General features: G+C 37.3%; 2 protein-coding genes across 4 annotated transcripts in view; one reads left to right on the top strand and one right to left on the bottom strand.

Moving 5' to 3' along the window:
- Window positions 1-2,339, top strand: part of AIMP1 (aminoacyl tRNA synthetase complex interacting multifunctional protein 1) — a 39,340-nt gene extending 37,001 nt beyond the window's left edge. For all 3 annotated transcript variants that reach the window (XM_040598222.1, XM_040598211.1, XM_040598231.1), the window contains exon 7: window positions 2,084-2,339. In XM_040598222.1, the coding sequence (XP_040454156.1) occupies window positions 2,084-2,250 (167 nt within the window). In that variant the 3' untranslated portion in view covers window positions 2,251-2,339. The remainder of the gene's footprint in view (window positions 1-2,083) is intronic.
- Window positions 2,340-2,447: 108 nt separating this feature from the next.
- On the bottom strand, window positions 2,448-14,316 carry GIMD1 (GIMAP family P-loop NTPase domain containing 1). The gene is given in 6 exon segments (XM_040598246.1): window positions 2,448-4,458; window positions 6,627-6,746; window positions 6,748-6,823; window positions 6,825-6,919; window positions 6,921-6,965; window positions 6,967-14,316. Coding segments are annotated over 6 exon segments (660 nt in total). The 5' UTR covers window positions 7,021-14,316; the 3' UTR covers window positions 2,448-4,188.
- Window positions 14,317-14,749: the final 433 nt, after the last annotated feature.

The raw sequence follows: 14,749 nt of genomic DNA, 5'->3' as shown, positions 1-14,749 counted from the left end.
GTGTGTTTTTTATAATAAAAGTCAGGGGGTTTTTCTTACTGAAAAAAATCACTTGCTTTTTATATTTGAGGAGGGGAAAGGAAATGCACAATGGATCATTTTACATTCTATTTAATGATTTTATTAGTTCGTATGCACTCACTTTGGTCTAAATCCAAATTTGTCTTTGTTCACAAATGTGAACATTGAGCAGGATTTTTGTTTTCGTGTAAATGTGCAATTAGCTCTAAATGTTTAATCTATTAACGGTATTACTGATTTTTCTTTTCAATATTAAGTGCACTGTGGTTGTGAAATAACTTGACTGCATTATTGAATCTTGCTCTGGCAAATCGGGCCTAGTCTGCTTCTCTTACACAGTTGTAGAAGCTGCAGAAGTTAGGTCTATCTACAGGCACAAGTAACTTACTCTTGAGAACATTGAGAATGTGGGTAGACTGAATCATTGAAAACATTTAAAGGAGAAAAACAATAAGCCGGGCTGGAATGAGAGAAAGTTATTTAACTGCATGGTGGTCAGCCAGTCAGGAATACACCAAGCAATAATGAATTTCAACTAGCTACTAAAAACACATACGTTAAAATCCGTATAGCCTTACAGTTTTCCTTCCTGAACCTTTGGGGACACTGAGTAGTGGAAGATGAGAGTACTTGATGTTCTGCTCACTTGGAGAATTATTTTTTTTATTTTTTTTTTTAGGAACTTCTGGTGCCTCTGAGAGGACCTCAGGGAGGATATGTTTACTAGGATTTGTTTTTTGATTATTGCTTGTTCTGGAGCTTAAGATTTTAATAGTTTTTGCAGAATGGTGCCAATGTGGCACTCCAAGCAAGTAAAATTGCATCTAGAGAGAGTATATCGACAATGAAATAGCATTGGCTCCCTTTTGGCATTTAAATGTGCTCTAATGGTATTTAAAACAAATCTGGTGTTTTTTTCTATTAGTCCTGCCTATATTACACACAAGTAGTCAAGAGCACCCAACAACATTATGATTAAATAACTTCTTTAATAAAATCACTTTTCTCTTAAGAGAATCTGCATTGTATTAGAATTAAGATATGAAATTTACTTGACTTTTGAACAGAAAATTATTTTACAGTGAATTGGTTGTCTTGCTTTTTCTAGATTATGTCAGCAGACATCAGTTTATTCAGTATCTTTACAGCAAGAGAGCTTATTTAGCTTAGTTGTTTTGTTCCTATATTTTGCATTCCATGCTTATTTAAAAATAGGAGAAAATATGACTCTGAAATACTTCACTATTCAATGTAATTTGTTAACAGTATTTCAGAACATTAGTAGAAGAAACCTGCATTTTGTCATCATTAGAGATCCCTAAAATAGTCAGATTTGCTAATGTAGTTAGAATGTCAATACCTCTAGGCGTAGGTAGCTTATCCTGATGTATACATGGAAACAGGGAACTGAGATTTACAGAGACTGGGGACATAATTGCTAAACTGTAAGCTGACCCTTGATGCTTCTGTTATTTTAGGCACCAGAGCTTGTCATCAAATAGTACAAAGAACAGCAGAACAGTGTTAAAACTTGAGGCTAAAATTATATGTCAGTATCCTAATTTTGGACTATTCTTGTCTTAAGTACAGTATTCCTCAACTGTAGGGGCACCTGCCAAATGCACTTACTATTAATTGCTTATTAAAAAATCATTAATTCCTAAATTTAACATGCTGATGAACCTGTGTCTTGGTGAGTAGTGTATTTCTGTGTTCTACATCTACTTAATTTTTAGGAATCCTTTTGGTGTCTAGTAAATCTTGTAAAACAACAGCCAGAAATGGTTTGGTTTCTTCCTTTTGCCAGTATTTGTGCTCTGTTACTTACAACCTTTTTTCCCCCTGAATAATCAAGATTTTGAGAGAGGTTCTGGAGATGTTTCCTAGACAATCCTAATTCTAATTAAAGTTTTAATTTTGAGAATTGCAGGTAATGTTTCCCCCTCCCCTTAAAAATGTGTGCAGTGATGCTATGTGGTCTGTTACATGTGTGTGCATACAGAGAGCTCTTGCTCTGCCTTCTGTGTTGCGTGCTATTAGATTATTCTTTGTTTTGAAACAGGAGATCCTGAGAAGGAACTTAATCCCAAGAAGAAGATTTGGGAGCAAATCCAACCTGATCTTCATACCAATGACCAATGTGTTGCTACATACAAAGGAGTTCCATTTGAAGTGAAAGGGAAAGGAGTCTGCAGGGCAGAGACCATGGCAAACAGCGGAATTAAATAAATAAATTGTTATTAGAAGCTTTTTCAGATGTTGAAATGGAAAGTAATGCAAGCACAATAAAAAAACATGAGTATATTACCCCTCTGAAATGCATGGCTAATACCCTTTTTGTTTGACACCTCTTCCAGAAGTACAGAATGTGTTGTGCCTCCAACGTTTTCACAATTCACTCATTCACCATGCTTATTATCTTTGAGGTTAAATTTTGTCAGTTCGCCACTCAGTGCTCAAGACTTAATTGCCAAGGCTTTTGCATGATAGAGCAACAGGAAGGCAAGCATATTTTTTGACAGCTAAAAGTTTAAAGGATCTGTGGAGCAAGAACATCTAAACAAGGGAAAAATTCTGCCATGTTCCTTCTCTGCTAGCTGCTCTTCAAGAGGTGTAGGACTAGCAGTTGGTCAGTGAAGACCACAATTATCATTCTTCTAGTAACCTTTTAGTAGCTTTTCTCCTCTTCTTCCAAGCAGTTCTCAGGTATATTATAAGCCTCTGCAGCTTTGTTCTTGGCTGTGCTGTCTCAGTAGTCTGCAGACTACAGTAATGGGAAGATTAAACTGTGGCCTGTGCTCTAACATATACAAATGGACATACTTTCATGTCCCACAGTTAATCTGTTACAATGTCAATAAGATTAAAGCTGTCACTTTGCTGAAATACTTCTACATCTAGTCCACCTACGTATTTCCTTCCAACTGATAGACAGTACTAAGAGTGAATAGGAAATAGATTGCCAGAGCTAGTCAAATACTACCAAAAAAAAACATTTCCAATGCCCAAACAGGTATGAAAAGTTTTTTTTTTTGTATTAATGTGTTTTTATGCAATGATATTGTATACAAAAATTGTTTTGGTTTTAACAGATATAGGTTCTTCAGTTTTTACAATTAGAGTTATTCCATAATAATGTAGTACAAGTAGTCATGGTTGTTATGGTAATACCCTCAGATTACTTATTTTAATTCCTGCCTTTTAATAACCTGAAAGTAACTTTTTTTAGATAAATTTACAATAAACCTTTTAAGTAACTATTTAGAGATACTTCAGATATTCTGACATATATTATTTAATTAACTAGTTACTTTCTAACCACTGAAACAGTAAGTGCTTTTTTAACCACTGAAATGAAAAAAATTTAGCCATTTTTTTTTTTTGCAGGCTTTGAATGTCATCCAATAAACAGAGAAAACAAAATGACAATAACAAAAAAAAACCCAAAAGGAACAGGCACAAAAGATGAGATGAGCAGATTTCTTTTTTGAATCAGTTTTGTATGTGCCTATAAGCTGTTAAATTTTTATGTATCTGGAAATAAGCAATAGCAATTAGTTCTTTTAAATGTGCCAAATAGTGTTAAGCACATGGGAGCTATTTTATCTGCCTTGGAAACTACATATCCAGTAATGCATTATTAAACAAAATTCTTGAAGTTCAAAATCTCAATTCTAACTAATTTTGAATCAAGGTAAGGACATACATTTACAGTAGATAAATCTTAGTTTTTAATACTGGAAAGCTCTTTTCAATCTTTGGAATTCAGAGAAACAACTGAAAGCTTGAAGAATTGAGCAAAGAGCCTCCTTTACAGTCTGAACTCAAGCCTTTTTTTTACTTTTTTTTTTCTTCCAGATGCGTGTTCTGTATGAACTGCAATATACAATCTGGTGTAGCATAAAATCTCATTTGTGACTACATACGTGTTAGGAGTGTGATTTAGAGCACTAGCTTGTTCTGATTTTATGGTTGAAGCTAGGATTCTGGATGCAGCCGTGTGAGGTACTCTATGAAAGGCAAGTAGTTTGGTAATCTAAAGAGATATATCTAACCGTGTGTTCAAAGGTATTTGGTATGGATTTTTTCCAGTCAATGGCTTCTACTCTTTTATTTCTATTAAATGTTACCATAGAAAACGGACAAATGAGCACCTGAAAACTGATTTTATTCCTTGCTGTGTTTAAGTAAAAGCACATGATAATTATGTCTTATAAAATTCAAGAGCTTTCTTAAGACTATAGCTCTTTCCTCTTTAATTATGCTCTTCTGGTTGTCTAGGAAAATATATTTGTGCTGTACTGATCACAAAAGTGACAACAGAGTACCTGAGGCAGTGTGCAAGTACGTTTCCTCACTGAATTCAGTCTCTTCTGCCTTGTCTGCATGAGTAAGTAGAGCTGCAGTGAAATCCTTCCATGTGGGATCCAGAAGTTGCTGTAATGAAAAACAAATCTTAAATAGTTATCTTTTCTTGTTAGTTTTCCCCACTCCCACCTCATACACTTATGTATTAACAGACCAGTTATATATTCTTTTCCTGGCAGTAAACCGGTTCATGCTATCTGAGTTGCTGAAATTTCTGGGGTTTTTCACTTTCCCAAGAAACTGACAACCACTTTCAGTGGAAATACATGGTTGTGCAGTACTAGCGGATCTCAGTTCTCTTATTATGGATGTTAATATAATTTTTCCATTTTAAAAATGTCGGTGTAAATAAGGAAAAATGGTTGTTTAGCTGTGTCACACGTTAGTTTACATCAGTAGTTTCCACATACCTGTATTTCTACACTTTTTACAGCTTTTTGAAAAGATTTTTTTTAAAATCACCAAATCACCGTGTGTTGAAAAAATGAATGATGAATTTCTATGTAATACCAACTGCATTTCCAGCTGTATCCCATAAAACTGAACTATTCTCAGCAATTCAGGAAAAAACACAAATCAAATGCATCAACCTAAGTGATGGTCTGGAGAGCTTATCTTTAACTGCTGTGATTCATCAGATGGAGGGAAATGGAGAAAACAGGCTGTTTTTTTGCCAATAAAAGAGTACAGAAATTTTTAATAAGAATAAGAGATCGAGCTTTCATTTACAGATGTAAATGAAATTATTACCAAAGTAGGCCTCTTGTCACACACAAGAGTTAGCATGATTGCACTGAAGTTGTAAAGTCCACTTTGCAATGACCTTGACTCTTTAACCTAAATATCAAGGTGTATAAAACTGCATTAAAGTATATCTTTTTACTTCCGAGATAAGCAGGAGTTAGAAAAACCTGCTTAATTAATCTAAAAGGTTAATCTGTTTTAGACGTGAAGGGTGAAAAAGAATTAAATCTCTAATAATTTTTGGCATAAGTTACCTAAGGAAGTGTTGGGTTATCCATTTTTAGAGAGGACTCAAAGTTGATGCTAACGTTAGTTCTGAAATCAGTTATCTGCTTTGTTCATTAAGCTACGTTATTGAAATAAAAAAAAGTCCAGAGAGATTTAAATGCTAGTAGTCCTCTACTGATAAGCCATCTTCATTGATATGTTGTCTGTGATTTGCAGAGGATCATTGGGAAAAGTCCTGGTTGCTAAAGGTGTTCTTTGTGCTAATGTCTTCTTGGAATGACACAGTGAAATACAACCATTACTGTTCATATTCCTGGCACCCAGGCAGCTGTCCTGCCCTGTTTGTTTGTGGCTGATGAAATCACAGCATCTGGTCTTTTAAGGGGAAAATAACTAAAAAGCCAACCAGTATATAAGCTGAGAGCCAGTTGTAATCACGAAACAGAAGTAAATGTTGCTTTCTTCTTATTTTTAAACATACTTTATTTCCTGTAGGTGTTTTAAAAGATCCGTTTAAAGAGAAAAGGCATGGTGGCATCTCTTATACTTTTAATGTCCACATGGACTTAGTCCTAAACAGTCTCAAACTAGAATCATGATGATTTTTCATTGGCTTAGAGTAAAAATAGTTTGAATAAATAGTCTTTTCTCTTAAATACTGTGAAGTATAAAGAGATAGAGAATGGTATAAGGGAAAAGGGTAACACTGAAAACAAATATATGTAAACTGTACTTTTTCCCCCAGGAGCTTCAAAATATTTGCTTCAAGTCAGTTTGGCTAAAAAAAACTTCTAGCATGAGTAAACTTACAGTAACTTTCTAGTTATTGTCTCTTGAAGAGATACAGCAGTAGTGACATGCAGATGAGAGATGAGCATCCTCTTCCCAGATCAGTCAGATTTTCTGTGTGATTTTGAACCCATCACCCTCTGCTTTGGTCTTATACAGAGCACAGGAGAGTGTGGTAACCTGACTTTAGTTTGCTTTAAATAGCATTTCTCTTCAACAAGCTGTATCTGTCATGATACAGTGTTAACTGTTACACCTGCGAGAAAAAGCTTACTTGATAGGTACATTTAGTTTCTAAATTTCTTTGTGTCGAGCCCATGTACAAAAGAGAGCAGTACTTGCCTCTCTTCTCAGGTTTAGTCTGGAAAGTGTTCGATTTTTCATCTGTATTTCTGTATTTCACTTTTGCATGGCTATGGTCACCTGAAGACAAGAGTTACCATTAGGGCTGAGACTTCTATTTATTTATTTGTTACCTGGATGAACTGAATTGTGTGATCACTTTCATCCAGACACAGAAGCAAATCAGCCCTCAGGACCAAGAGAGCTAGATGCAGGGCTTCCTCCCTGAAGTGGGGCAGCAAGGCTGATGTCACTGGTGTCTGTCACCTGCCCTTTGCTCAGACTGCTGTGAGGGTAGCTTGGAGTGTCAGGTGCTCAGATGTGGAGAACTCTTATAGCCATTTCATAATATAATTCCCAAAATGCAGCAGCTGTGTCCATGGCTGCAGCATGTAGTCACAGAGCTTTGGGAGCAATGACTCTCAAAAGTCTGAGCTGCCCAGCAGGCTGTTCCCAGTAGCGCTTTTGCCAGTCTTGAGTTCTTCCAAAGACATCAAAGTTGGTGGTCATCTCATTGCTGTCTGTCATTGTCTATGCTTTAGTGACAGGTTTCTGGACAAAGCGAAGAACAAATATCATGAACAGTTTCAGGTAACTTTAAAAATCCAGCAAAAATTTACAAATTTGATGTCTTTTGAGTGTCCTTCCCTGCCTAAAATGTTTTAAGAGGAGGTGTGGTGTAGACACATTCAGTACAGCACATACACCTCTGATCCGAGGACAGATCTTTGCTGTCCTTCCCAGTCTGCTGCTTAGAAATAACAAGACCCCATGGAAGGTGTCACAGCTACAAGAGCAACGTAACAGGCTGTGCTCCTACACTGGCACAACTGAGGAGCTGGGAAAGAATCAGGTGTGAGAAGAGTTATAGAAACAAGTAAAGCAGATAAAACTAAGGACAGGCAACACAGAAGGGAGGAGTTGGGAAACAACAGTGCAAGACAATATTGACGTGCAAGGAGAGTAGGTTATGAAAAGGAGGAAAACTAAGGAAGAAGAGAATGGTGGAAAATATGTGCTGCTGTTAAGTGACCATGTTTCAGGGAAAAAAATGGATAGGGAGAAGTAGCTCTTAAAGGAACACTTCTTCACAGCAGAGAACAGATTAGCAGCAGCTGATGAAAGATGTGTTCTGAGCTCTCTCATTTTCTTTGTGCTTTTCTATAGTCCAGTATTTTAAGGGGGTTTGGTGCATGTTAATTGTCCAACAGGAATACTGGCTGATTAAATAAAATCAGAGGTGTTTCAGATGGAAAACTGTATTGCCAGGTAAGTAGTTGATTTTAATTTATCAGTGACACCTAAACTTCAGGAAGATGTTTTTTTTTTTCTTTTTTTAAGAAAGATACTATGTTGGTACTCAGAGAGATCATAGACAATTGTAGAATGGGATTTCCTGTGATTACTGGGTTTAGATTCTTGCACGTGTAGTTCAAGCTTTCTCCCTCATATTAAATCCATGCCCAAATCAATCTTGAAATAACTTCAGTACAAGGCCAGATATGCAAGAGCTATCAACATGCTGATTTTGTTACAGGCAACGTTAAATGCTCTAATGCTGTACACGATGATGTTCCAAACTGAATTCACAGTGAGGTTTTTGTGGATTTTTCAATGATTAATTGCCTTTTTTTTAAAAAAAAAAGAATACCTTTTTAAAAAGACACCTTATGAAATGGTTGTCATCAGTTATTCATTGTCTAGATGTGCATTGTATTCTTTCTCTGTAGCATAGTAATATGACACGGTAGGCACACATTTGTGCATTCCTCTTAGATCATGATCAAGGATTTGTTTTGTTTTTTTCCTGTAAGTAGTTATGCATAAAGACTTAGATTAATTTCATATTATGTCACTTATTTTCCCTTAAATTCCACTCTCATTCAGAATTTATTCATAAATCACATGTAGTGTAAAAATACATTCGTATGTGAACTTTGGAACTAACAGCAGCAACGTACCACACTGACACTGTTATGTACACGTTAATCTGTTACTGATAGATCCTCATTCAATTTGATATGTTTGGTCAGTAATTGGCACTGTTGAATTTTTGCAGCTTAGTTCAGGTACAGTTTTTGCAATCACTTTAGTGATTGCATGAAGTTGGTATTTTTGAAAGTGACTTGAGTTCTACCAGCAGTTAAGTGTGAGAGTGATAATGGAGGTACTGGGATTACTTTGTTGCGTGTTCTTGAATGTGTGTTCATATATGCATGTGAAGAGCATATGCATTTTCTCTTATTACTGCAATGAATTAATAATTGCAATATTTTTAAAGCACAGTATATACCATATACAGATGTAAAGCAGTTTGCCCGACAAAGATGGATTTAGGTGATGAAAAAATGGATTAAAATGTAGAAATTATTTGTGAATCAGGAGGCAAACTGAAGGCTTGCACCACTGAGTCATGTGCATTAGCTGTTGGCTTGATAGCTTGATACATTTCTCTTGCAAGCGTAATTCTTTGCCATGTTACAGTAGTATTAAAACCAGGGATAAAGAGATTGTCCAGAAAAGACCTGTCACTTTTTAGACAGTTGCCCACAAGTGGGAAAGTAACTGATTTGAACTCTTATACCTTAGTGGAAAATAAATATAAATTTGTGCTTTAATGACTAGTTTTTAGTAGTGGAATGAAAGAGTGGAGTGAGCCCTTCTTGTCTGTTCACAAGGAAAGGTTTAGATAAGCCACATCTGACTGTAAATCCCCGGTGGGTGGACACACATGTTTGCTCCAAGGGTATTAAGATATGAGTCATTACAGTGAGAACAAGAATCTGGTATGTAGGCTGTCTATTGGGAGGAAAAAAAGGTGCTTTCCAGAGCACAATCCTGCTGGGGACGTTGTCATCCAAAACATAGCTCTCTGAGGGAGCCTGTAAGTACTGTTTTACCACACTACCAAGGCTGTTCCCATGTGCCACAGCAGTGGAGTTGAGATTTCAGTGCCTCTAGAAGTCTGTCTCCTGCTGTGGTGCCAGAAGTGCAGCCAGTGCTTTGGCAGAAGGTAGGAGCTAATGGTGCATTCACAGCTTCCTCACTTAAGTTCATATTATTCATCACGAATGAGTTCATAGTTTGTGTCACTTGGCTGTAGGTGGCCGTGTAATAATTTCATTGCACTCTGTTTTTAAGAGCACGTAGACAAATTACTTGCTTTCAGACAGCTCCCTGCTCTCAAGCCTGCCTATTGTGGTGAGAGGTGAGACATTAAATCTTTTCTTGTATGTGTAGCTGAGGCACTGTGGAAAGCCTAGCGGCTCAGTGCCATGCACAACCTTTGTGTCTCAAGGCATATTTATATATAAAGTGTTAGCAAGGTCCCTTCGTTTGCTACTGGGTACAGACTCAAATAAGACCGGATTGGGATGACACTTGCAAAGCAAAAGGGTAGGTCAGTCTCATAAAACTATGAGTATCATGAAGATAAAATCCACGTTCTTCCTTTAATTTGCCTAGAAGTATTGACTTTGGTTGAATTGTCACAGTCTAGCTTTGTACTTTTCATCAGATTGTTCCTATGCGCAGTAATCCCTCTCATGACATCTGAGGCAGTATATGTCCTAGCAGTCACATCCCCCTGAGCCATCAGCCTGCCAAGGAGGTTAAGCAAGCTGTGCATGGACAAGGATTTAGACTACCAAGAAAACTAGAATCCCAGAAACAGAGGAATGTTGTATGCAAAATACAGCTTGCCCAGGTGGGTGCAGAGCAGAGCTTTATGCTGGCAAGATGGCTGTAAAATTAAGAGCAATGTAAATGAGGCACTGTTTAAATGATATCTAAAACTTGGCTAACCAAACTTCCCTGCTAAAAACCTCATTGCTTTCCAGTATTGTTACGAATGTAATACAGGCTGAGGTGGGACACATCTGGAAGGTCTTACAACAGTATGGGCAGAGGATTTTAAGAAGTTGTCTTCCTGGGAGGATAAGATGGAAAAAATCAAACTGATTTATCTGACACTTGCTAAGACTCCTCAAAGTACATGGAGAGAGTTCTCCCCAAGGTGGCAGTATCAGCCTGCTCCACAGGTGCTGTGCAACAGCTGGTGTCCCCTTGCTCTGGAGTCCTCTGCTGAAATAAAATATCAGGTCAGAAATGGGTGAAAGCATTAGAAAATCAGAATAATTACAGGAGTCTTCAAGCATCTCCTGAAATAAGACATGTATAAAGCATTTGTCTCTCCACTGTCACAAGAAATGTTTTTTTATATTATATGTAAAAATGCAGTCAGCATAGAACCTTAATGAATTTGAACAGCAGTAGTGGAAAGGTAGAAGTTAAACTGAAAGTGTTATTATACTGTCCCTTATATGATTCTTTTTCTAATCAACACCTTTGTTTTCACTAGCTTTTAAGTTGAATTGGGGCTTTGTTTGAGATCTTAAAATCTACTGTCAGAGTGTGAATTTGCAAAGAACAAGTACAGAGTACAACAGTTTTGCCTTGGATGCTTTTTAGCACAGCTCACTGCCAGTGGGTAAGCTTTTTTCCTCTTGTTTTTATATAACTCTGTTTTTGAAATGGCAAAGAGAAAACCAAAACTGAGCCGATGCCAGACTGGCAGGCAGAAAGGCTTCCTGTAACTGATAATGGAAGCCTTGTACACTGCTCCCATAGAAATACCAAGCAAGTCTAGTGAGAAACTGTCAATCTAAGGAAGTAAGGCCCCTAATCTAACTGAAAATAAGCAGCATTTGGGTATCCAGCTTCTTTAGTTGTCCTTGAAAAACTAAGGCTAAAATCATTTGCAAGTAAGCATTGGGCTTGTGTGTATCTACGGAGTTAAGTAGAGCTGAGCATCTTAGTCACATTACTGTGTTGGCTGCTGTTCTGTTTCAGTCCCCGTGATGACCTGTTTGGTTTGCATGCATCCAAAACAAGCTCTCTATGATGCTTACTCGGGTATACCAAACAGGCTAGATCTTGTAAACTAATAGCATAGTTTCTCTTTAGACACATGGCATCCCTTACCATGTGTCATCTTTCAGTTCCCACGCCTTCCCATCCCTTACATCTTTCCTGATGCGGGCTCTCATTTTAGCCCAAGATGATGCCATAATAAGTAATTGAAGATGTGCTTTGATGAATTGCTCTTACTTAGAGAAAACCCAGTGAAGCCATTTTATGGATTGCCACACACAGAGGTGGGTTCTTAGCCTTCCCAACAACATGAGAAATCCAGGAAGGTAGGCAGTCCGCGTAGTTAGTTTGTTCTCAGTTCTGTTAGATGTTTAATTTCTAAGAAGCACCAGGCATAGCACTGCTGTGAGACAGGACAGATGGAGTGGTGCTCTAGTCCTTTGGACTGCATTCACAATAAAATCTTCTGTGCTAGTACTAAAGGAATACACACATAAAATATGCTAGTGTTTCCTTAAAAACACAATTATTTTTTCCTTTGTTTAATCCAATCCTTAGTTTTTTTGAACAAAAGTAAGCAATTATCAGCAATCTATGGTATCGTGTTTCTCTTTGCAGTATAGGTGGCTGTGTAGGTTATGGCATTGTCAAGGGGAAAGGAGGTGGGATATAGCTGCAGACTAATGCTGCCAATTGCACCAGCTTTTGGACGATGTCTGTACCGTTGTGGAACCAGCTCCTCTGGTTCCCACTGTACTTACTGCAGAGTATGGGTTCAGGGCAAATATTGCTGGCAGAGACAGATCGAAGACCTGCCTTGTGTTTAAAAGGTGATTGAGCAGAACTGCCAGCACAGTAAGAACATCAGCCAGACTTCTTTTTTTCTTCTCTCTATTCTCCCACTGAATCGCCAAGATCCACAAGATATCCTTTTCCTTCATCCTCTGCAAGTAATAGACAACTTTGAATTAGAAACCAGTATCTTTGACATGCTGATCTAGTAAGTCTCTGCTGTGTAACTATTGCATTTCTTGGCAGGAATGATACTCTTCCAAGTGCTCTGCTTCTCAGTGCACTGAGAACAGACCACTGTAACAAGTCACAGGAACAAAGCCTCTTCTAGTTTCCTGTTAGTATGGTTTGATGTGACATGGCTTTTCAAAATGCTGGGGGGATGCATGGAAAAATAGGGCATGTCACACTTGCTGTAACAGGCTGCCAGTTTCTTAATTGTCTTACTAATCCCCGCTTTCTCCAATTTAACTAATGATTTTCCCCATGCCACCGTATCAGGGTTTTTTTTTAGTATGCAAGGAATTTTTTTAATTCACCGTATTGTGCTGTACTGTCTCTTGAGTAGATTACTTAAAGTAAACATTTAAACTGTTTCGTTTTCACCCGTGTTGCCAGGATATGTTTTCTTTAGTATAAAGGTTGGACAAAAGTCACTAATGCACAGGTTTCACCATAGAACTATGCTGCAAGGCTGATGTGTTTTGTGTCTGTTTACTGCTTCACGTGAAATATGCAAAATATCCAAAGAAATAAAGATATTGCAAGTAAGACTATATACATCTGTAAATAATATTTTTTTAAAAGTGGAAAAATGAGACGTAAACTGTTGATTTCAAAGGCATATGGAAATACAGACTTAAGAAAGAATACTTTTTCACTTACACATACTTAGCTAGATGAACTCGGTGGCTGTCCCCATATATCTTCTGTTGTGACAAGATGAGTTGGGATGCCATACTCATTCACCTTCTTGTGATTAGCCTCAGAATTCATCCATGTGTGTAAAAACATTTTGCCCCTAGGGCAAAAGTCCTGTGAATGGTGAATGTATCTAGAAGCTCAGTAAACCCAGATCTGGCTGCTAATTGTGTTTCCTCATTCTGAGAAGCTGCACAATTTCTCAGTTTTCCTATCTAAATAGTACCTCTTTTGGAGATGTGTAGTGGGATTGATTTAGCTGAAGGGAACAGATTTCTGTAGGGCAATAATGGCATTGATTGCATTAAAAAAAAAGGTATTTTTATCATATGTAAAATACTGCATAGGGATGCAAATGACTTAAGATATACTTTCAAAAAATATTCCTATGATGCCTGAAAAGGGTATAATGGTTGTAATAGTAATAACCACAGAAGCTACACTGATACACTGGTCACACTGCTACTGTTATGCACTCTAATCCTTAGGAGATGTTTCATCAAGTGTCAGAAATACAGAACGTATAAAGTTTCAACTCAAGGTTATGTGAAAATGACAACTTTCTACTCAATAACATGGATATCCATGTGTATTCAGGACATATTTAGTACTCAGTTCCTTCATTTTCTTGTTTTGCAGGGTGTTTGTTTCTATGGATTCAACACATGTTGAGGACTTCTCTTAAAATACCCAATAGCTAACAACTCGATATTTTTTATATTTAATTCTGATTATGAATCTTTCCTGTCGTCTCTTCATATAACTACACTTTAGAGGCAATACTCTCAATTGCGAAAAGCATTTCTTAAAAACACAAGTTTAAGAAACTGCAATACTAATTAGAAATACTATACTTTCTTGGGTTTGATAATCATGATAGCTTGTGGACTTCAAGCCTGAACAGATGCTTTTTATATTTTAAAACGTTCCAAACAAGCTGAATCTGAGGACATGCTCCAATATATTTCATGATGGCAAGCTGTTGCATATGTAACGTCAGAATAATGCTGTAAAAGTTGTCTCACAAGCCAGCATGGCTGGTTTTGGCAATGTGATTGTTTAGAAAAGTGGAATTGCTGTAGATGGTTTATTAAAGTTCTGAATAGTGTGTATAAGGAAAGGGTGCAAAGTATATGGTTACAAAGATGATATGTGGTTTGGGTCTGTGAGCCCCAGACTCGGTAATTAACCCCAATGCTTGTAACTTTCCAATATCAACTGTCACAAAATACTGTGAAGTTGGAGATTTTTGAATCTCTGTCCTTTCTGCATGAGGGGACAAAAGGGGCAAAAATCTGCACCTGGAAAGGAAAGGTTTTAAAAAATCTGAATACTTCCTCTCTTCAATGCTGTATGTATTGTAGCATTTGTAATGTGCTGCATTCAGGAATGTGGTACCTCTATAAACTGGAATGTATCTAGGATCTTTCAGGGCTTAAAGCATGGTAGACTGTTATTTTATTTAGTGGCTGGAAATCTGCTGGTTATTGATGCAAAAATACAGAGCTGCACACCACTTGCTCTCCTGAAATTAAAGTTGTGTAGGTACAGACAGGAGAAAAAATAAGTGCCTGTACAAACACTGCAGACCTGAAGCCTGGTTCCAGTGAGCACTGACATAACCGAGAGCAAATACAAGTCATATTTGAGCTTTGGATATAAGAGGGCCGAG

This window comes from Falco naumanni, chromosome 1 (assembly GCF_017639655.2).
Source record: "Falco naumanni isolate bFalNau1 chromosome 1, bFalNau1.pat, whole genome shotgun sequence".
In the NCBI taxonomy this organism is placed as follows: domain Eukaryota; kingdom Metazoa; phylum Chordata; class Aves; order Falconiformes; family Falconidae; genus Falco; species Falco naumanni.
The sequence above is the reverse complement of the archived record's forward strand: the minus strand, read 5'-3'. Positions and strand labels throughout refer to the sequence as shown.